This window comes from Eupeodes corollae, chromosome 1 (genome assembly GCF_945859685.1).
Source record: "Eupeodes corollae chromosome 1, idEupCoro1.1, whole genome shotgun sequence".
NCBI classification, from domain to species: domain Eukaryota; kingdom Metazoa; phylum Arthropoda; class Insecta; order Diptera; family Syrphidae; genus Eupeodes; species Eupeodes corollae.
The window spans coordinates 170,035,452-170,058,439 of NC_079147.1; the positions used below are offsets into that span (position 1 = coordinate 170,035,452).

The 22,988-nt window shown below is 34.9% G+C and overlaps 2 protein-coding genes and 2 long non-coding RNA genes across 4 annotated transcripts; 2 read left to right on the top strand and 2 right to left on the bottom strand.

Moving 5' to 3' along the window:
* The first annotated feature begins 8,726 nt into the window (after window positions 1–8,726).
* Window positions 8,727–15,728, top strand: LOC129941776 (uncharacterized). The gene is made up of 5 exons (XM_056050502.1): window positions 8,727–8,879; window positions 8,967–9,894; window positions 14,035–14,670; window positions 14,738–14,924; window positions 14,981–15,728. Exons 3-5 carry the CDS (start codon window positions 14,651–14,653, stop codon window positions 15,572–15,574), a joined length of 801 nt encoding a protein of 266 aa, XP_055906477.1. The 5' UTR covers window positions 8,727–8,879; window positions 8,967–9,894; window positions 14,035–14,650; the 3' UTR covers window positions 15,575–15,728.
* Window positions 15,729–15,741: 13 nt separating this feature from the next.
* LOC129946915 (putative nuclease HARBI1) lies at window positions 15,742–16,554 on the bottom strand. Its single transcript, XM_056057298.1, has 3 exons — window positions 16,363–16,554; window positions 16,170–16,311; window positions 15,742–16,112 (listed from the first exon to the last, which is right to left on the bottom strand). The coding sequence occupies exons 1-3, from the start codon at window positions 16,528–16,530 to the stop codon at window positions 15,742–15,744; spliced, it is 681 nt and encodes a 226-aa protein (XP_055913273.1). The 5' UTR covers window positions 16,531–16,554.
* A 770-nt stretch (window positions 16,555–17,324) lies between these two features.
* LOC129941777 (uncharacterized) lies at window positions 17,325–19,752 on the top strand. The gene is made up of 3 exons (XR_008780929.1): window positions 17,325–18,250; window positions 18,310–19,049; window positions 19,162–19,752. It is a non-coding gene; the product is annotated as an uncharacterized LOC129941777 (long non-coding RNA).
* Window positions 19,753–19,933: 181 nt separating this feature from the next.
* LOC129941778 (uncharacterized) lies at window positions 19,934–22,268 on the bottom strand. Its single transcript, XR_008780930.1, has 3 exons — window positions 22,010–22,268; window positions 21,228–21,329; window positions 19,934–20,562 (listed from the first exon to the last, which is right to left on the bottom strand). It is a non-coding gene; the product is annotated as an uncharacterized LOC129941778 (long non-coding RNA).
* Window positions 22,269–22,988: the final 720 nt, after the last annotated feature.

Here is a 22,988-nt window from a genome sequence, read left to right on the forward strand (position 1 = left end):
ACTTGTATTTTTTATTTTAAACAAATATTTCTTATTCCTTTTCCCATTTGACAAGGAAGTCTTATACAAAAGACATTAAATGGAATTGTGCTGAAAATATGTTGATTATGTTGATACGAATACCTATCCTAATATTTATGTATGTTGCATAATTATTTTTCATTCAAAGTTTTTAACCATTTTAAGGTTTGAATTGTCACTTGTTGTAGATATCATTGGTTTTCATCATTGAAACCAATCATTGGAACTTTTTTGAGAGGTTGATTCTGTCATTGGACACACATTTTCTGATTGGAATCAACTTTGAAGTCTAGGTTATTATTTTACTTTCTCCTCCGTTCCTGATAAAATTACTCCCACACAGGAATGGTTGAGAGTTGTCACATATATTTAGTTTAAAGTATTTCGTAGTAATTGATTTTCCTATAGTGGAAATGCTAGATGAGCATTTAGAAATGTTCCCTATTTCCTAAACGTACATTGGTTATCGACGTCATTCATTTGCACGGTACAGAAGCTTACCACAGCCATGAATGAAGACAAGCTTCTGAAAAAAAAAAACAACAATTGTATACCGCAAAATAACACCACATCCATTAATATCAGCTAGTACTCGGGGCATGAAGGTTAGTGTGTTGGGCTGTCGGGACGTCATGGCGGAGCAGAGCTTCTTCGGTTCATTAGGGCTGTGTCCGAAAGGGACCGAATTGAAAGGGTGAAGCAGGAGAACCAGTTTTGGTGACTTCATTCGGTACAAAATACAAACCAAAATATAAAAAAAAATTAATTAAATATATAAAAACAAACATGGAATAAGAAAAAAAAGGACAACAACAAGTGTTAGATAGTTAGATTTGCTGCTGTGGTTGTTCTAGTTTTAAGTAGCTTATAGGTAGAATAGGTAGTTTAAGTTAGTTTTTTTATTTAAGGACCTATTTTTAAGTAGTCTTTAAGTAAAAATAAAAAGGATATAGATATTATTTTTTTTAAATTTTCTAATGAATACAAAAATAAACAATTGAATTGAAGTTATATAGATCTTAGGGCCGAAAGGCATTAGAATTAAGTATTATTGTTTAACTTTGAGTGTTCCTATGGGACCAGTAAGTTAGTTGTAAGTTATGGTTAACTAAGCTAGTCTTATGAATATTTGTCTAGCTTTAAGATAGGTTAATGAATAAAAATGAATTAAAAAAAAAGAAAAAAAGTGCGTTGGACTGTCATGCTAGAAGCCTTGGGTTCGATCCCTGCCTGTGCTATCTAAAGTTTTTTTTTAACTTGTACTGCTTCTTGGGACGAATTGACAAGTTCTTCTTGCCATGAAAAATTCTTTCTGAAATTAGCCGTTACAATTGTAGGTCCCCTCCATCACTGGCAACTAGAGCCTAGTTCTCAACGGACTGTATCGCCACCTAATTTATTTTATTTTATTATTTATCCATTAATATAAAGCTCTTTTCTTCTTCTATATAAACGACTTTTAATCTCAAATCATGGAATGTTTGCTATATGTAAAAGAAAGTATACCCATCTTTGATTCATGGAAAAGAAAGTGTGGGTATGCAACCAAAGGATTTCGCCGCTCCCGACGTTCGTAATAAACACCTAGAAGGTATGTTACCCCCAAAACAAACGGTTCTTGGATATCAATGGTCAAGCAAAAAAACTCTTAACAAAGTAGTTTTAACAATCTGAAAAACCAAAAAAAAAAAGAATACACTAATCGTTTACTCAGTGAAGAAATCTTCATTTGAATAAATGTAAATATTATTCATTATCGGTCGTTTTTATTAACCGATAATTGCGTTGCTCGTTTGTGTTGCACATTAAGTCCAGTTGATTGCATATACTCATCATCTGTAATTTGCACTAACCATGTCGTTTGCTGGTAAACAAAATAATCGCGTACAATTTTTGCTGAGTATAACAAATTGAATTGTTAATTCTTGGTTTAGCTTTGTTTTTTTTTTTGTGTGAATCATTGTAGGCAAAAGTCAAGCCTTCCGGCACTGGGCACTAGGTGGAGTCCAAAGTGAGCGAATGGGGTTTCCGTAGATTGGTCAATAATAGCGGCAAATACTGGCTGCAAAAGCATCCTTGTTAATTATCAGGAATATTTTTTTTTAAATCATTAAATTTGTAAAAACTTTTTTTCATATTCTTTTTTTGTAACATGCTATGATGAAGTCATTTTCATTGTATATATATTTACTATAGTACCACAGATAATAAATTTACACAGATGTCTCATCCCTGCAGGAAAAAATGAAACATTTTTTTCTCTTAACAGACAAGCCTTAACAGACAGAAGCTTTTAAAAATAAAGCTGAGAAAGCTCTTTTTGCCTTTCATACTTTTTTTTGAAGTTTTTTCTCTTCTCATTTTTCATTTTGTTTGCGCGTGTTGGTGCGATTATTTGTTTATTTTTTCGTGAATGTTAGATTGTTAGGTGTCCGGTAAGGAGAATGGAAGAAGTTGCTTGTGTATTGATGTACGAGAATATTGTGTGGGCAAGTGAATGTGCAGATGACTTGGTTTCTGTGCCTTCTATTATTTCTTTAGAATTTGATTTGATTGCATTTCGCGAACACGTGGAAAGCTTTAAACGACACAAAATTGTTTTTGAGATAAAACCATTTTTCGTTCATAAAATTTTTGAGGTGAAACATTTTTTTCAGTTTTTTGATTTATAAAAAACCGTTAATTGGATTTCTTTTTCCAAAAATATACTTGGTATCACGTTACAATATATAATATAACATTTCATTCAAGTTTTTGAAAAATAAACCACCCGAGCAAATTTTTTGAGTCCTTTATGCATCTTTCTGCATTATTATCTGTATACTGGTTCTTGAGGTATGGACGACGAAAAAAACGTCTCGAACGTACGTACATACGCACGCACATTCATCTTCCCAAAAATCTTTTATTTCGACTCTAGGGACATTGAAACGTCTGCAAATCGGACCTATTACAACAACTTCCTATGAGAAGTTAATAAATCAAATGGAAATACGTTTTTTTGTATACAGTTATGTCAAGGAAACATACAAATCAGGGGCAATACAAATCTACAAGAAGACCCTTATTTGAACAGAAAACAGTACCTACATATTTTATTTGTTGCTGCACAAAATGTATTGGTCCACTTTTAAGGAAGTTATCTTTTTAAATAAAAAAAATAAGATCAGTTATTTTCAAACTAGACAAAAAAATATTATTTTAATTGTTGCCACATTATGTACAATGAGGAAAATACATGTGCATTGGACATACATAGGTGCCTCATCTTCCAATTCACACCAGTCAACAACAATTCATTACGTTTAAAAAGATATAAAACAGACAAATGTATTCGTGGAGATTTTAGAAAATTGAAGAAAAAGATGAATCTATACAAAAGTATCCACATGAATCAACGCAGCTAGCATATCATACTAACTAGCTACCGCAAAAAATACTCTTGCAGTACTTTTTGCGTTGTTATTGTTTCTCTTATACTTTTTCTATTTCTTGCCAAAGCATAACCGTAAAAACTTACCTCTTCAAGTATAATATGCTGTTGCGTGACAAGAGGAGGCTAGGAGGTGGGTGAAGTGGAAGGGTAGGATTACGATGAGGTTGAAAAAGAGATAGGAAGATTTGGAAAAGGTTAGGTGGGATTGTTGAGCCACGGCGGCGTCAGCTCGCCGAACGGGGGATCTTGCCCCCGAAACATGTATCAGGTCAAGGAATGAGGAAAAGGAAGGAAACATACACGGACGGACAATTGGCACATCAGGGCACTGAGACCATTACCCACCCCACCTTTAGGTATCCGCGGCCAGTATTCGATACCCCCAAATTATTGGTTGATGATCGGTTTCAGGTCATCTTAGTTTCACGCCCACTCTGCTACCCCTGGCACCCCTGAAAAGAAAATTAATCTTTCATTGTTTCGCTTGGGCGAAATATAAAAAAACTGTTTTTTTTCCTTTTTTTGTTACCGGCGTTTGGTCCAAAGTTTTTTTATTTAAATGACAGAGTAATCATAGTTTAGATTTGCAATAGTTATAACAAAAAAAAGATGTATAAAAAGAATATCTTAACAAACAAATTAACACCATAAAACAAGAAAAAGAACAAAAAGAAAATTGTAACAAAAAAAAGCCAGGTTGGTAGCCCTACGTCTTTATTTCTACCTTTGCGTAGAAGTACCTTTTTCGCTATACCTCACAATCAAATATTAAGAACAAATAAGATTGCAGAAACAAACAAAAAACAACTTTCACGCTGATGATCTTAACTTAATGAATTAATTAACGAATTAATTTAAAAATAGCAAAACAAAAACTTAAATATAGTACAATCACAAACACCAAAGGTTATGAATGGTTATATACAGTTGTATTCATAAAAATAGCAGTGCTGGTAACATTTTATTAGATTGTCAATTATTTAAATAACGGAAATTCTTACACAAAAATTAACTTGTTACTTTCATATTAGAGACTTTTAGCTTGAAGTTATACTCCCGGTGAACACACATTATTTTAAACTCTTTGGATATAGAGTGTTCATAAAAATAGCCGTGCTTTATAAGTAAAAAGTGTTAAAAATTCATTTTTATTTTTCGGTTCTTAAATATTTTACTATATACATTTTTAAGTATTTGTTACATACTAGCATATACAAAAATTATAAATATTAGATCAAAAATAAACAATGGGACGGTCGAAACACTGCACCGAAGAAATTCGAAAACTTATTAGAAAACTGCGTTTGGAGGGAAAAACCTACCAAAATATTCAAGACATTCTAGGCTGCTCAGCAAAAATGGTCAGTAACGTCTTAAAATGGCAAAATATACCGAAAACGCGAGGACCAAAAAAGATGGCTACTGAAAGAACTGACAGAAAAATTGTTCAGTTACCAAAACAGAACCCTTCCATAGGCTCTAGGAAAATAAGAAATGGACTTCAAGTGTCTGTTAGCGCTGTCACAATACGAAGACGTCTTTGAGAAGCGCAGTTATCAGCACGAAGTTCCTGCAAGGTACTATTTTTGACAAAAAAGCAATTGGCAAAGAGAATGGAGTTTGCCAAAGTGCTTAGAGAATGGGGAAAAGAAAAATGGAGGAATGTTCTGTGGAGCGATGAAAGCAAAGTCGTCCTTTTTGGATCCAAGGATTGTCGAGAATATGTGAGAAGACCCCAAAATGCAGCAAACGATCCTCGGTACACTATAAAAACGGAGAAGCACGCAGTTCATAAAGAAAAACCCAAGAGTTCGAAAAAATTGTGGGAAGCAGTGTGTGATTCGTGGAACGCAATACCAATCGAGAGGTGTCAGGTTTTAGTGGACTCGATGCCACATAGATGCAAAGCAGTCATAAAAAACAATGGTTATGCAACAAAGTACTAATTGTAAGCTAACATTATATGTATACTTTTATACAACTTATTACAGTTTTTCTTATTTATTACGTAATGGATCCAGTACATTGTCATGCACTGCTATTTTTATGAACAGCCATATATTTAAAAAACGGTTTTAAGCCCATGTATTTTAACTCTTTGAAGCAAAACCTCGATTTCTTCATGTTGATGGTGAAATTGGCTTTACGTAAGCATTCGGCTACTTCGTACACAAAAACGCCCTCGCTAAGTCGTGCAGGAATCACCTTGTCCATTAACTGGCTCAACCGTTAAGGGTCTTCCCGGTACCGCAAAGGCAGTCTTTTCTCTACTCTGTTTCTCCAGCGCAATTTGCCAAATGACTATTTAAGATCGATGGTGCTCATGTAAATCGCTTCGGGAAATCGGCTGGTGAGTCCTTCAATGTGAGAAAGTGGGTTGGCATTTTTCTTCGTCAATGCGTTCGTTTTGCAGGAATCCAAACAGAGTCGGTTTTTGCCGGTTTCCGTAAGAGAACCACTAGCGAACACTACGGACTTGTTGAAGTTTATTATACTCTACCTTTTCCGTATTTCAATAAAATAAAAGAAATAGCGAATTTGTATTTAAGACTTTTATTAAAAGTGCAAATAGAAAAAATTACTTTATGTGCACGCGTTTTACAAAAGAATAAGTTTTAGATTTTTATGATCCTTTAAGAACAAAAGAGATAACTATATTTTAGTACAATATGCAATTACAAAAAGGACTGTTTGTAAAATCATAGTGATAGAAACTGGTTCTATTAGTACACATTTTGTTCTTAACTCCAAGACTCTATTAGATGTTAAAGGCTTGGTTAGAAAATCAGCCAACATATCCTCGCTGCTGCAATATTGTGATGTTATTATTCCTTTATTGATATAATCTTTTACGAAGTTATACTTGGCGTCGATATGTTTGAATCTGTTGCTTCTCACTGGTTAATAGCTTGAGACAGCCTTGGTTGTCTTCCCAGATATGAACAGGTCCCGTAAATTCTTCGTTTATATCTGCAAGTAACATCTTCAGCCAAACTGCTTCACAACTTGCTTCAGCCATCGCTATGAATTCTGCTTCGGTCGAGGACAATGCTACACAGGTTTGTTTACGACAGCACCAACATACAGCACCACCGAAAACTTTTAAAATGTAGCCGGAATTAGATTTTCGTCTTCTGCTCAGTTGGCGTCCGAATACCCAATAACTTTATTTATGTATGCTGTTTGGCTTTTGGAAAAATGTCCTTCTTCATCTCGATATAACTCAAGATCTACGTAATTTTGTATCGTTCCGAGATTTTGAACTTTGATTTGAGCAGGCTTTCGTTGTCATCGTTTAATTTTTTATTTTTACTAATGACTAATAAATCGTCGACACATACAAGTTCATAAACTGAAAACTCACCTACCGACTTGAAAAGACATTGGTCAATTTTGCTTTGATAATATCCATTTTCCAAGAGAACATTGTTGATAGTTTGGTTCCACGCCCTTGCTGACTGCTTTAGCCCACAGATGGGTTTATTTAGTTTACATACCTTGTGTTCTTTATTTTCTTCAATGAATCCCATCGGCTGTCGCATGTAGACCTTGAAGAAACAGGTCGCTATTGAGGAACGCAGTTTTAGCATCCAAATGTAATACATGCATTTTTCTATGACCCGCTTCAGCTAATAACGTTCGCACAGTAGTTTGCCGTACGACTGGGGCGAATGTTTGATCGTAATCAAGTTCATGGCGCTGGAGAAACCCTTGCGCTACCAAACGTGCCTTGTAAATCAGTTCTCCTCTTGAATCTTCTTTAAAATAGAACACCCTCTTACAACCGATTGCCTTTTTGCCAGCAGGTAGGTCCACCGGCTCCCATGTATTGTTATCCGATACAGCGTTCATTTCATCCTGCATTGCGCTTTTCCAACATTGAGCTTTGTCGCAAGATATCGCTTCCTGAAAACTGTTCGGATCGAATTCTTTAATAGTCTTAAGTACATTTACCTCATTGATTAGTCTGCTTGGTGGTTTTCCTTTTGTTGTTCTGGCTGATGTTCTTTGCTGTGGTGCTTCATTTTCACGTTCATTCTGCCAATGATTCATCGAAACCGTAAAATATACTTTCAGAATTCGAATGTGTGTCCAAATGATCATCCTCTTCATCTTTATTGCGTTTGATTTTGATTACAAATTTGAAATTGCCATCATCGCTATTACTTTGAGAAACCTCATCTTTCTTTTTACTGTTGGCTTCTGGAAAGCTATGATGTTTAATTGGACTTGCCTCCACTTTGGCTGAATACTTCAAAAAATGAACATCTCTGCTAATAATTATCTTTTTCGTACTGGTGTCTAGAAGTCGGTATGCTTTCGAGTTTGCATCATAACCAACAAAATTTAAACATTTCGACTTGTTGTCCCACTTTTTTTTTTCTTTGTGAATATGTGCATAGCATATTTCACCAAATGTACAAAATTGTTAAAAAATCTGGATCCATACCAGAGCTCGAAAGGTGTTGTTGCAGTTGCTCTTGTTGGTAATCTGTTTTGTATGTATGTGGCTGTCAGTATTGCCTCTACCCAGAACTCCTTGCTTAAGTTCGAATCAATTAGCATACATCTTAGGTATTGTTGCACCTTATATCCCGTATACTCACCACCACGGTCAGACCTCAATACTTTTGGTTTGTAACGAATCCTATAGGTTTCACCCTTCATCCTTTAAGTTCACACTATGAACTATAGTCTACAGGAAGCTATAGTCCAGTCCTGTAAGCAGGAATGAAGGGTGTTCCGGTATCTCTTTGGCTGGCATGCTTGCAATGGGCTTAGCTCGTCGAAAATGGCTGGGTTCTTGCCAAGGGATACCAAAACGTGTGTTACGTAAAATCATGCCGAGTTGTAGGTATAAAAACACAGATAATACAAAATAGTTTGGATCTAAAAAATTTTAGGACCCTAAATTCATCCTTAAGAAAAACAAATTAATTACTATTCGAATTTCGACAAATTGAAAGGATTGATAGAGAAAGAAATTTCAAGTAACAACCTTAGAGAAGGAAGGACTCGATGTTATGTCCATAAGAGGTATATATATCCCACCCACGCATCACTATAATGTGGTACGACCTTGGCTACTGCTACCTCGATGTCCTTTGCAGTAACCCCCTAACTTCGTATGTGGTGACTTACCGAAGGTTTTCTAAAATGGTCACATTTACCCTATGAATAATATTTTAGCAATCCATGAAAATTACTAAGTCGTAAAATTCATCTCTTTATCAATTTAAAGTCGTAATTTACTATTTTTTTCTTTTTTAAACGTTATAAATTTCATTTTATTTTGGAAGGAAAGTAAATAAAATATGCATATGTACAAGAAATAAAAAAAATAGTAAAAAAGTTTCAAAGTGAAGTTTAAACAGCAACTGCAGACGAATTAAGATTAAAGAATAACATCATTTTTAAAAAGGTACATATATAATTCAGTGAAACCTAAAAATTTGAAATAATAATAATAAAAAAAAAAACATTCTTTTCTAAAATCGTTTTTAAAAAGAAAAGTCATCCAACAAGACTCATAGTCTAGTCGCCACGAGGGACCAGGAATTTTAAGACGTTTTGACGACGTTTGGGCAAAAGAAACGCCACTAAACCATTTGGTCAAAGAAAGCTCGTACAAGCCAACAAAATCATCGTCGAAACTACGTCGATCATCTACCATTACTCGACACCAACAACAACCAAGTGGTCAAAACAACCATCCATCAATCCATCCATCCGCAACAACAGGAACATCCAACCAGGTATCACCAAAAACAACACTACAACACCACAATCCATTCATCCACATCAGGAAAATCATACAACCACCTCAGCAAAAGTGCACAACAGAAATGGCAAAATCATAGAACCATCCACATTCACTCTATTCGTAATAACAGCAAGATACAACCATCCGCACACGCACAACATCTAACAGCAAGTATATACGACCATCTATACCGTGCTCCATTTACCAACAAAGTCCAGAATTCAATCAAAACCACTCAAAAGCTAAGTACCAGGTTATCCAATTTTATGTTATCTATCATTATCTTATTATTGCAATTTTTTGTGTTTAGGTCATTACATAATATGTAAGACTAAGAGAAACTAAAGTTTAAAAAAAATTAAAATTTTAAGTCAAGAGTAACAAAATATCAAACTTAAATCTAAAGAAAAAAAAAATATAGCAAAATAGACAATTAAACTAAAGTAATTTAATTAAAATCCAAAAAAAAAATTAAAGCAATTTTTCAATATAAATCTTATTGAAAATAGGTACACTTTTATCGTTCAACGATCATTACTTTGGATTGTATGCTTATCCTCGAAGCAAGCGGTGCACCACCTCGACGGCTGAAACAACAAAAACAAAATCCATTGATCGCCACAATAACAACAAGGTTAAATTTTTTATAATTCTACACGTTTGAGAAAGCTTGGTAAGTGATTTTTACTTATTTAAATTTGATCGTGAATTTTATTGTTGGAAATTGCTTTGAAATATACGCTCAATACACACATAGTTTGAAAACAAAACAAAAAACTGAAATTATAAGAAAATACAAAAGGACTGCGAAATAAAAAAAAGAAGAAATTAAAAACGAATACAAAAACAGTTTTATAAAATACATAAAATAACATAAGATTTAGACATATACAGTCTTATTTAATAGAATTCGCTAAACAGATGAATAGTTATACAGTGAATAAGGATTTATGTAGGCTCTATGTAACGTTGCGAAAATTCCTATTTATAAAAAATTCTGCTATAAATTTTAGTTATACAATGCCTATATCAAAAAAAGTACCAAAATGTCTATAAAATCAGCTTGTTGTCATAACAACTAAAATATAACAAAATAATTCCAATTATTTTTATGATATTCTCTTTCGAAAATCTATATTTTTTTAATTCTTCGTTTCTTCGGCTCACGAGCTAAACTGGAGAGGCATTATTGTTTTTATTTTAATTTCAAAAAGAGCGGAGAGAAATCAAAATGACATTTACGAAATAATAATAAAAAAAATTTCATTATGTAGGCTCTATCCAACCTCAAAACGCGTTTAGCTTATTATAGGACTATGCAACCTTGTATAAGTTTCATAAATAGCATTTTTGCGTTTAGCGGCATTATAGAGATTACATAACTTTATGTAGGCTTTATACAGCGTTTTTAAATAAGACTGATAGTTTTCATCCTATTTGCATATTATTATTTTCATCTCATTTTTGTTCTTTAGTTTATATATGTAGATGTTTTTTATCACCTTTACATATGTATGCATATTTTATTTACTTTCTTTCCAAAATAAAATAAAATTTATAACGTTTAAAAAAAAATTAATGAATTACGACTTTAAATTGATAAAGAGATGAATTTTACGACTTAGTAATTTTCATAGATTACTAGAATATTATTCATAGGGTGAATGCGACCATTTTAGAAAACCTTCGGTAAGTCATCAACTCATCACATACGAAGTTAGGGGGTTACTGCAAAGGACATCGAGGAAGCAGTAGCCAAGGACGTACCACATTATACTGATGCGTGGGTGAGATATATATACCTCTTATAGACATAACATCGATCCTTCCTTCTCTAAGGTTGTTACTTGAAATTTCTTTCTCTATCAATCCTTTCAATTTGTCGAAATTCGAATGGTAATTCATTTGTTTTTCTTAAGGATGAATTTATGGTCCTAAAATTTTTTAGATCCAAATTATTTTGTATTATCTGTGTTTTTATACCTACAACTCGGCATGATTTTACGTAACACACGTTTTGGTATCCCTTGGCAAGAACCCAGCCATTTTCGACGAGCTGAGCCCATTGCAAGCATGCCAGCCAAAGAGATACCGGAACACCCTTCAGTTTTAAATAGTTTTTTTTTTTATATATGTATGTATATATTATATTATGTTTTACATAAAGAACCCATATATGGGTCATCATGCACTAAGGCCATTTTCAATCAAAAATTAAGAGCCCATATATGGTTTATTATGCATTAAAGGCTAAATGATGAATGATTATTATTATTCGTGGAATTTAGCCGGACAGTTCCTCTTATCATTGTAGCATAAGAACACGTTACATTTAGGCATGTGGTCAACTTTGTCAGTTCTCACTCGTTTTGCTGTCGGTGTTTTAAGTCGAGTTGGTGTGCCGGAATTAGATGGTGCTGGACTTCCTTGACTAAATGACTTTCGCAATGTAGTGGAGTTCCATCTCTGCTTAGGTCAGTACCCAAAATTGTAGGGCGCCCTTACAGTTTTTCCGGATTTGCATAGGTGTTCGGAGATTGCTTGCTTGAAGTCAAAAAGAGCCATATATCATTCTGGATTATTCCTTCGCCACAGATTCCAAGAATTGACAACACACATATCCACCATATGAAAAAAAAAGTTTCTTATACCATTTTTTGGACCGTAAATGAATTCTATATAAGCCAAGCATAGAATCCAATAAATCCACACCTCCCATATGCTGATGGTAAACTGTTATAGCCTGAGGGCAGTTACTATCCTTAAACATTTTCTCTTTTCTAAAATATCTTTTTTTTTGTAGTAGCTGGTTCGCTTCCTACATATTATGTTGAAAGCATATGAACTGGCTTGTTATCAAACCAAGTGACAGCACTTATCCGAACCCCTTCTATGACAGCAACTTTTTCAATGTAGAATCCTCTTCCCTTTTTCTTAAGTTCTTTTTCTGAAGGCATTTCTAAATTGGGAACACGGTTAAGACGCACAGTACCTAATAGCAATAGACCAATTTTCGTAAGACGAACCTGAAGTTTAGGACTGTTGAAAAAATTGTCAAAGAAGATTTTATGGTTGACATTTCTAGGTACAGTTGCCGTGAGACGAGTTACGACATTTCCACTAAGTCAGGAGCGCCTTCAGGACGGGTATTACTTTGATCACCTGCGAAAATGTCAAAATCATAACTAAATCCAGATACCCCACTCAAGACTTGATTTTTGTATCCCCATTTATGAGGTTTTGCGGGATTGTACTGTTTGAGGTTATGTCTAACTTTAGTGGGAATTATTTGTTCATCAACTGCTAAAAATTCTTCTTTTGGCACAAGTAAAAGTTGCTGCCTAATGCCGTTCAAAAGTGGTCGCACTTTAAAAAACTTGTCATGTCCTGGATTGCCATAGGGAATACAATTGTGGTTGTCATTGAAGTGAATTTTTTTTTATGGCTTCAAATCTGTTACATGTCATAATTTCGTATATTTGTGATTGTCGAATAGTCTTGTTCCAATAGTGCCGCGATGCAGTTAGTTTTACTATTGACATGAAAATTATCATTCCAATAAATTTTTCCATTTCATGTTGACTAATGTTTGCTGGTTTGTTAATGTTATCTTGTACAGATTTTAGATTTATTTGCTCTACTATGGTGTCGATAAGCTCATTTGAAAAAAGGAATAAAAAAAAATCTGCAGGTGATTCCTGTTTTTCAATAAACTCAGGTAACTGCGTTATTCCTGTAAATTTAAAATTTTCCCCGTCAAAGGGGTCTAAATGTTGCGTTACCCATTTAACTTAAGCAGGCTTTGCTTTTTTCGATATCGATTTTGTTGTGTTCGGAAGAATTATTTCGGGTTCGTCATCGGAACAATTGCTATCTGTCTCCGGGATTACCACTGAACTTCTTCGATGTTCACTCTGAGGTACATATTCATCACCAGAATCCGAAGCTAGATCGTCATCGCTTTGACAGCCATCGCCAGGTATAGCACTGACAAGTTTATTATTGCCATAAAAACTCTTTAAATTTATCCTACAAGCAAAATACACATTTTTACATCACTCAGTCTGTTAAGTCACCAATGCATATAAGACCACATGTGGTCCTAACGAAAAGAAAGTAAAAAGCCTACAATGCATGAAGGTCCATATATGGTCTCTTAGAAAAAGCCAATAAAAAAGGCATATTTACTTATATAAATAAAAAAAAAAGATAATAAACTTAAAAAAGAACTATAAATACATAAGAAACATTTTTTTTATTTTGTGGAACTTAGCTGTTTATTATAAAAAAAACTGTATCAAAAATCGAACTTCTTTCACGGAAATACACTTGGCACGTGCTCTTTAAAGAATGAGCTTATTGGAGAGTGACAGATCTCTGGCGAAAAATAAAAACCGTTTTATCATAGTAAAATAGACCTAGTTTAATCCTACATTGCATTTCTGTACCACTCGTGCAATAATAATAGAAATAAATAATGTTGAATTTGGTGAACCATATAAGGGTCTATATGCGGTAAAGGGATAGCCTGTTGAAGTTTATTATACTCTTTACTTTTTCCGTATTCCAATAAAATAAAAGAAATAGATAATTTGTATTTAAGACTTTTATTATAAATGCAAATAGAAGAAATTACTTTATGTGCACGCGTTTTACAAAATGATAAGTTTTAGATTTGTTAGATACCAAAGCTTTTGTTTTTTTATGATCCTTTTGAGAATAAAAGAGATAACTTTATTTTAGTACAATATGCAATTACAAAAAGAACTGTTTGTAAAATCATAGTGATAGAACTTGTTTGTTACTCCAACAGTACTTTCACTCTCCTCAATCACACCGAGTTTCAGCATCCGATCCAACTCATCGTACAACAGTGATTGTATCGCTGGAGAGACAGGGTAGTGACGCTGTTTCACAGGGAGAGCATCTCCTGTATCAATGAAATGCTCCATCATGGTAGTCTTTCCAAGACCATCGCACTCGAAACATAAGAATTTATCTTTGACTGCATGCAGCTTGGCCTGTTGATCAGAGGTTAAATATTGAGCATTTGGAGAATCCGATTGTTCGTCAACCGAGATACTTCTTATAATTCCCGGAGCAAGCTGGAACACTCTCCAAAACTCAACTCTAAAATAGATCTCCTGGTTCAAGCTGGGAACGAGGAAGAAAGTCAACATCTCTTCTTTATCTGTATAATACCCCTATTACCATTGGCGAGTCGAATGAATAAACGTGTGAGTGTGAGAAATTGGTATTACCGTTGGCGAATTGAGAACCGTTGATTCGACTTAAATGTCATTACTTTTTCGAAGTTTGGTCTCACTCTATTGTCGTTATCGAATGTTCGTTAATTTGAACGTCATTCGAGTTATTTTTTGTTGAACGTTCATATTGTGTGAGAAAAGGTCGAAGCTTATGCAAAAGAAATGTCGGAAAATAAAACAATGTAAGTACATATGTTTATTTCATTTCTTTTATAAAATAACATGAATCAATGAATTTTTTTTATTCAGCTGCAAGAGAACTAATAAAAATCAGTTCGAAAAGCTAGTCGAACTGATGGAATCGAACCCAAATCTAGCGAGAGGTGTTGGAGAGTTTGGTTCTTCCAAAAAAAACCAAAAGGAATATTGGGACCAATTTGCTACAACCCTCAACTCACTTGGGCCACCTACTCGTGATGGAAAAGAATGGCACAAGGTAATGTGAATTTGAAAAAAAAAACTTTCCGAATAAAATTGGTATTCATTCAACAGGTTTGGCTGGATTATAAGCTCAAAATCAAAAGGAAACTTTCGATGAATAAAGCCGAAGTGGTGGCAACTGGTGGAGGTAAATACTTTCAAGTTTCCTTAACACCTTTGGAACAAGCTGTGGATGAGCTGCTTGGACTTGAGCAAGCTGTAAGGCCAGAAGGTATGTGCTTTGGTTCATCTCACCAAATTTCAGAGGACTTAATTATCGGCTTACAAGACATTGAAGTGCTCAACGAAAAAGACCCTGGTGAAGCCGATAAACAAAAATCACCCCCGCCCCCACTACCAGCAATGAAAAGAACCACAATGAATGAAAATTCTGAAAAAGAACGCCTTCGCTTGTTACAAGGCCAAACTGCAACACAGACAGAGTTGGTAAAAATCGAAAAAGAAAAGTTAAGTTTTCTGTCCGACATCGCCAGATTTTCCAGAAAAAGCTACGAAATTCAAAGAGAGAAGCTTGCTCTATTAAAAGCAGCAGAAAAAAGGAAAGAAAAAGAAAATTTCGATAAAAACCGTCGCCATGCTGAGTATCTGGAAATGGAAACGAAAAAGCACGAATTGGAGATGCTTAAATTTAATTTAAAAAATTAAAATAATTTTTTTTCCTTGTACTTTTCTTATAGTTATGAATGAATTCTTTTCCTTTTTTTCTTGTTAATAAAGAGTTACGACTTAATTTTTAAATCAAATATATTTTTTATTATTTATGAAAGCAAAATAAACTTGAACTTGAATTTCATCCCAATGTTGTTTTTTATTTACAGAGATTCCATTATTTGATTTCTTCTGCGTTCGGCTTCAGCACTGCTTGGAGTTTCGAGTTGTATTCCTTCTGTTGGTAAAGATATTTCCTCTTCTACAATCTCGGGATCTGTAACTCGGTATTTTATACAAATGTTATGCAAGGCACAGCATGCATTCACAATTTGTTTTGCCTTTGAAGGAGCGTAATGCATTTTCCTTTCATTTAAAAGACAGCGAAATCGACTCTTAAGAACGCCAATAGTCCTTTCTATTATATTTCTGCCTTTGGCGTGTTGCTTATTGAATAAAGACTGCCTTGAACCGGAACTTACGTTTCTGAAAGGAGTGAGCAAACAAGACGATAGTGGGTAACCGGCGGCGTCTCCTAAAAATAAGAAGAAATTATTGAACGACGAAATAAAAATAAAAATATAAATACTACCAAGGAACATTGAACGTTCTCCTCTTTGGTACCACGTTTCAAGAACTGACTTAAGATTACTGCAGTTCCATACAAAGGAATCATGGGTCGATCCAGGATATCTTGCGTCAACATAACGAATACACATGTTATGGTCACACGCCTTAAAAACTTGCATTAAAAAACAAAAGCTATTCTCAAGGAAAACACTTACTATCATTGCGTTTAAACTGTAATATCCTTTTCGGTTAAGATACTGATGACGTAACTCAATCGGAGCAACGATTCCTATATGGATCCCGTCAACACATCCAATTACTCCTGGTAACCTGGACGTTGAAAAAAAATAGTTTCGTGCATTTTGTTTCTCATCGGATGACATGTTGAGACTGATCCAGGTTGGACATAATTTATGTTCGATTGCACACACAACTTCTTTTAATATTCTTCAAAATCATTTCCTACGCTGCTTTGATAACTCCCACTAGCAAAAAATCTAAGGGCACAAGCTAATTTTAGTACAGCAGGGATTGAAGAGGTGCTTGCATTTTTAAATTGGCCTTCCAACTTGTTTAATACGAAAACAAACGCTTCCTTATTCAGTCGAAAATATGATCTGAAACTTAAGGAATTTATTAGAATTAAAAGAACTTCCTGCACAAAATATTGTTTCTACTTACAGATGATTAGGGAGTTCCAATACATTAGAGTTGTCTCGAATATTCTTGCGCAGTCGAAGTATTCTTACTTTGTTTCTGTTATTTTCGTTTTCTCCAAAAAACAAATCTATATTGCTTATCATTTTGGTTTATTTTGTAATTTTATTAAATCAAATCAAATGGGGTGGCGCAACAGTCCGTTGTGAACCAGGGCCTAGTGACTTACAACTCTCAACCATTCCTGTGTGCGAGTACTGTTGTCAGGAATGGAAGGGACCTACAATTTAAGGCCGAATCCGAACGGCTAGTTTGAGAAAGCACTTTTTCATGACAAGAATTACTCTTGAAGGATTTGTCAATTCCTCGCAAGAGGCAGTACCCGTGAAAATTATTTTTTTTTTTTTTAATTAAGGTGGCACAGGCAGGGATTGAACCCAAGACCTCTTGCATGACAGTCCAACGCACTAACCATCATGCTACGGGTACTAAATACTCGTATGAAAATTATCAATTAATGAACACAACAGTTTTTTTGAAATTTCATGAGTTGACGTTTATTATGACTGTTATTTTTTTTTTTGTATGGTAGCACTGAATTTCGAACTCGAATTGTAAAGTTCGCCAACCGTAATACGTCGAATGGGTTAGTTCGCCAATGAAAACATCTCACGTCGAACGTTCGATTCGCCAACCATAATAGGGGCCTAAGTAACGTTAATAGAAATTTTGCCATTATTGATTGACTTTTTCCGTCAGCGGTCCTAACTCCTGAACTAAAGGGTATAATAGGACAACCAAGTTGTTCAATCAACTGTTTGCAATTTTTTCCCAATATGCTTACACCACACCACTGTCTAGTAAGCCTAAAAACTCTATCGAACCTATTTTAATTTTGGCATAAGACCAAGGATCGGATTCTAAATTTAAAATAGTGGAAGATATTTTCTTTGAAGTATCTTTACGGGCCTTGAATCTCGCCCTTGCCTTTAAAATATTTTTCGAAGGAGTGCTAATTTCACCGTTAAAAATTCTTGCCTGAGCTTTCTCATATTCCTGAAGATGCCCATGTATTATGTAACGGTTTAATTTCATACCTCTCTCTTTCTGTTACCTAATTTTTTATAATTTCTCGTTTTAAAATTTGGATTTTTATCTCATTCTGTTGCAAGAGGGTGGCGGAGGTGGAATTTTTAAAATCTATTGGCGGTTTTGATTTGGATTGACACGCGATTCCCCCGTACCCTTCGCGTCCCGAGAACGGTTTCCCTGATTGCATCGTACATCGCATAAGCAGCAAGCTGTTCATCAGCGGGTTGGTACTCCTCCTCCAATTGCAGTTCATTAACTGAATAATTGCCGGGTGGTTTGGCAAATGGTTTTGGCAATTCCTTCCTCAGAAATGTCACTTCTGCATCCTTGCAAGCAGTCCTCAGCTGATCCGAGGTGAAGATGGCCTGAGGGTAAACTAATTTCCCTATTCTTTCATTTACATTTCTTTTCAGAATCCGTACCATCTCTACAACCGGTGTTGGGACCCTTAACTGGAATTTCATCTTATTTCTAGCCATACAAAAATCTTCGCTATTCTCCCAGAAATGCCTCTTGCGATCCATAATGTCTCGGATTATCTCGAAGTCAAAGCGAATATTTCTATACTGAAGCAGCAAGGCATCCTTCAAAGCTTGCCAGTCATGATGGTAATTTGTCCGCTGAAACTGTCAGTACCACTCGGTAGCATTTCCTGAGAGAAGTAGATCAAAATCTCTTAATACGTCTGCCCATTAAAATCTATGCTTGTTCCGCTGGATCTCAACCCAAAGTACAAAATCCTCAGCGGTCATAGTCGCTGGTTGGCCATCGAATTTCAAGCTCCATCTATCCAATCTTATTGGACCTTGGGGTCTCGGATCCTGAGTTGGGCCGTAGTACTCCGGTTGGTAGCCGTATGGGTTAGGAGTTCGCATAGGGTAAAAGCTGGCATAGGGATCTGACGGGATTTCATCATACGCAGCGGGAAGATTACCCCTATCTTGATGTCTCCTCGTCGGGTCATGTATTCGGTGACACGGTTGATTAACCGGTACAAACGCGCTTTCACCTGGATCAACTGGAGGATACTGCTGCGCTGGTGGCTGGGTCGTCGGCACGGGTCCAGGCATCTGATCAGTAGAAGAAATTGTTTGGCCCTATATTAAAATTGCTAAGGAATTCACCTAGTTGATTTTGGATTTCACTCTTTAAGGTATTGGTCATTTGCATAACTTGTCGGGTAGTAGACAAACCTACCATGGCTAAGTTAATGTAAGCCTTTATATCTTCTGGTAATAATATTTTTTCTTTTGGTTTCATTACAGAAGGAGGTGGACTTTGAGCTAGGCTCTCTAAGATGTCCCTGGAACTACCAGAGCCAGCTGCCTGAACAGATACCGGTCTATTACTAGTATCAGGCACAAGACCTGTCTCTGGTCGCACAGTATCGCACACAACTAACCTCACGAAAACGAAAATGTAAACAAAAATAAATAAATAAAGTATTGATGAAAAAATATAAACTTAACGAAACTAGAATAAAAAAAAAAAGAACAAAATAAATTCGAAATACTAAATTAAGATAAATAAATTAATCAAACAAAAACAAAATGTATACTTAACGAAAATTGTATACGAAAAATAAATAAATAAGAAAAAAAAAAACTGTAAATGGTAAACTTGAACCAAACAAAACCTTATATTGTAACAAAAAGATATATAAACAGCAAAAAGTTTAATAAATAACCAACAAAATAATAAATAGCTAAATAAATTTTTAATAAATAACGAAAACTAGTAAATAAATAATGTAAACGAAAAAAGCAAAGAAAAATGTTGTATATAAATAACGAATTACTCAAAACCAGTACTTAAACTTACAAAAAAAAAAAATGTAACCATGTCACTGTAAATAAATAAATAACTCAAATTAAATCATTCACTAAAAATACTAAGAACGATTAAGAAAGAATAATAATATTAATAGAAAAAGGAAAAACAATAGATATCATTTTAACAAATGTAATTCTAAAAAACTTTTTTAGAAAACTTTGTAAAATTATTTTTAAATTTGTATATCTTACCAAAAATTAAATTAGACTTCTATAATGAAAACAAATTAACTCAATAAATTAAGAAAACTTATCGAAAACAAACTTAACAACCTAAGAAAACAAAAGAAAAAATTTAAGAAAAAATATAAAGTTCCAATAATTTTGTAATGAAATGTAAATAGAAATAAATAACAAAAAAAATCAAACACAAAAAGAATAAGAAAATAACTTTTTGAAAAGTATCTCACCAATGTACACAAAAAATATATCAAAAAAATATGTAATCAAAATAATAATAATCAAACAAGAAGATTTAAGCGATTTCCTCACTTACTGATGAAAAGTTAGTTTCGGTTTTCCAAAAACATACGGGGTGCTTCAGGTAGCTTATGAGCGACATGGTACGACCCTACTAAAGATATCGCTGTGAAGAAAGACATCAGACGGACAGAATAAACTTACCCTGATGTGACCATAATAGGATAGGAAAACTACTAGAAACACAAACGATTTACGTTACAAAGTTTTCCCCTGCTATCCCCGCAATCCTAGACAGTCTCAAAGGACCTTGCTAGAAGACATGAAATGGTAGGATAAAACTTACAAAAATTTTGGAACAATGATGTCGGACTACACGTCTCGCACCTTAAATCGTCCAAGTAGAAAACAAGACTAGGAATAGAAAATTGAAAAATTAGAAACAAATAAATGTAAAAAAAAATAAGGATGGGAATAGGTATAAGTACTGACTGACCTTACTCAAGCTTTCGCAAAGGAACGTCGCGATACACCTAGCTTCGCCTGTGGCCTTCGTGGTGCAGACATACGCCCTTTGCAAAAACTCCAGTAATTCCAGAAATAACATTGCATTCATTAACCGCCGTCATTGTGAATTTTCAAACGCTCGTCGCGATACGACTAGGTACGCCTGTGGCCTTCATGACGCAGACATACGAGGTTTAAAAATCCACAGTAAGTATGGTTAAACTAGTACCACATACCTAATTCGAACACCCTTTAACACCTTTGAGTGCCATTTTGTTGCGTGGCAAGAGGAGGCGCGGAGGTGGGTGAAGTGGAAGGGTAGAAAAAAGAGATGGATGATTTGGAAAAGGTTAGGTGGGACTGTTGAGCTCCGGGGGGCGCGGCCTGATTGCGGTGCACGGCGTCAGCTAGTCGAACGGGGGGGATCTCGCCCCTGAAACTCAACCTCGTCTGCAAGCAAAAACATATATCAGGCCAAGGAATAAGGAAAAGGAAGGAAACATACACGGATGGACTATTGGCACATCATGGCACTGCGGATGTTAGTGCAGTGAGACCATTACCCAACCTACCTTTAGGTATCCGCGGCCAGTATTCGATACCCCCAAATTATTGGTTGATGATCGGTTTCAGGTCATCTTAGTTTCACGCCCACTCCGCTACCCCTGGCACCCCTGAAAAGAAAATTAATCTTTCATTTTTTCGCTTGGGCGAAACATAAAAAACTGTTTTTTTTCCTTTTTTTGTTTCCGGAGTTTGGTCGGAATTTTTTTTGTTTAAATGACAGAGTAATCATAGTTTAGATTTGTAATAGTTATAACAAAAAAAAGATGTATAAACAAAATATCTTAACAAAAAATTAACACCATAAAACAAGAAAAAGAACAAAAGACAATGGTAACAAAAAAAAGCCAGGTTGGTAGCCCTACGTCTTCATTTCTACCTTTGCGTAGAAGTACCCTTTTCGATATTTTTTGTTTTATTAATCCAAAACGATCAACGGAGCCCTAATTTCCTACCTTTAAAGAGCTTTCAGGAGGAAGCTTTTAGGACCCTATAAAAAAACGTACGGGACCGAACACGAAACTTACACCAACCGTTTTTTTCGCACTTCACATTCAAATATTAAAAACAAAAAAACAATTCCCACTCCGATGATCTAAACTTAATGAATTAATTAACGAAATAATTTAAAAACAGCAAAACAAAAATTAAATATAGGACAATCGCAAACACAAAAAGATCCACAGGTTATGAATGGTTATATATGTATAAATAATATATATATTATATATAATCGCTATTTCCGCTATAACAATAATCAACTTACTATACTAAAATTCACCGGACTCACCAACTTTCGTTATTTACGGCTTTCTTCAATCTTCCAGAGTTGTTGGCTCCAATTAAAATTAAACTTAGATTTTACTAGTCTTAATTCACTAGTCACTTTTCTTTCCAGAAGTCTTTGTTTGCTGGTCCAACTGCTTATTTTCTTTTTATCTTGTATATGAATTTCAATCACTCTATCTTAATCACTCACTTTCTACTCCACTGTGTGGTAGCTGGCCAAATGAGGGAGTGCTGAAATTATCATCACACCCATACCGGCAAAAAAATATTCAGATGATGGATGTATTCTATTTATACACATCATCCGATCCATCTATCCACACAGTCTATACCCCAACCAATATTACCACGTAGGTATTAGTATATTTCCAACAGAATAGGCGTATCAGTGTCCCAAGAACCAAGGGTGCGTTCCAAAATTGCGAGTGGAATAAATGAAACAGAAAACTACAACGGAAGAGAACACTATAAAAATCAAAATGCAAATAATTACAAAACCTATAAATTAAAATCGTAGTACCCGTGGCATGATGGTTAGTGCGTTGGACTGTCATGCAAGGGGTCTTGGGTTCAATCCCTGCCTGTGCCACCTTAATTTAAAAAAAATAAAATAATTTTCGCGGGTACTGCCTCTTGCGAGGAATTGACAAATCCTTCAAGAGTAATTCTTGTCATGAAAAAGTGCTTTCTCAAACTAGCCGTTCGGATTCGACCTAAAATTGTAGTACCCTACCATTCCTAACAACAGTACTCGCACACAGGAATGGTTGAGAGTTGTAAGTCACTAGGCAATGGTTAACAACGGACTGTTGCGCCAACCCATTTGATTTTGATAAATTAAAATCACCTAACCACTGCAATGACATGTAATAACAGTCAGTAATGAAAACTGAACACGGACATACAACAAAGTTTCATTCACATGCAACTTAACCCTTCAACCAACTTAAAGGACAGTACACAAAACCCAGATCTCCTCC

Excerpts from the sequence above, each read along its gene's own strand:
- LOC129941776 (XM_056050502.1), top strand. The coding sequence starts at position 14,651 with ATGTCGGAAAATAAAACAAT. Across the intron at positions 14,671-14,737 it reads ATGTCGGAAAATAAAACAAT|CTGCAAGAGAACTAATAAAA; the intron begins GTAAGTACATAT and ends TTTTTTATTCAG. Across the intron at positions 14,925-14,980 it reads ATGGAAAAGAATGGCACAAG|GTTTGGCTGGATTATAAGCT; the intron begins GTAATGTGAATT and ends TTCATTCAACAG.
- LOC129946915 (XM_056057298.1), bottom strand. The coding sequence starts at position 16,530 with ATGTCATCCGATGAGAAACAAAATGCACGAAACTATTTTTTTTCAACG. Across the intron at positions 16,312-16,362 it reads ACAGTTTAAACGCAATGATA|GCGTGTGACCATAACATGTG; the intron begins GTAAGTGTTTTC and ends CAAGTTTTTAAG. Across the intron at positions 16,113-16,169 it reads AGAACGTTCAATGTTCCTTG|GAGACGCCGCCGGTTACCCA; the intron begins GTAGTATTTATA and ends TCTTATTTTTAG.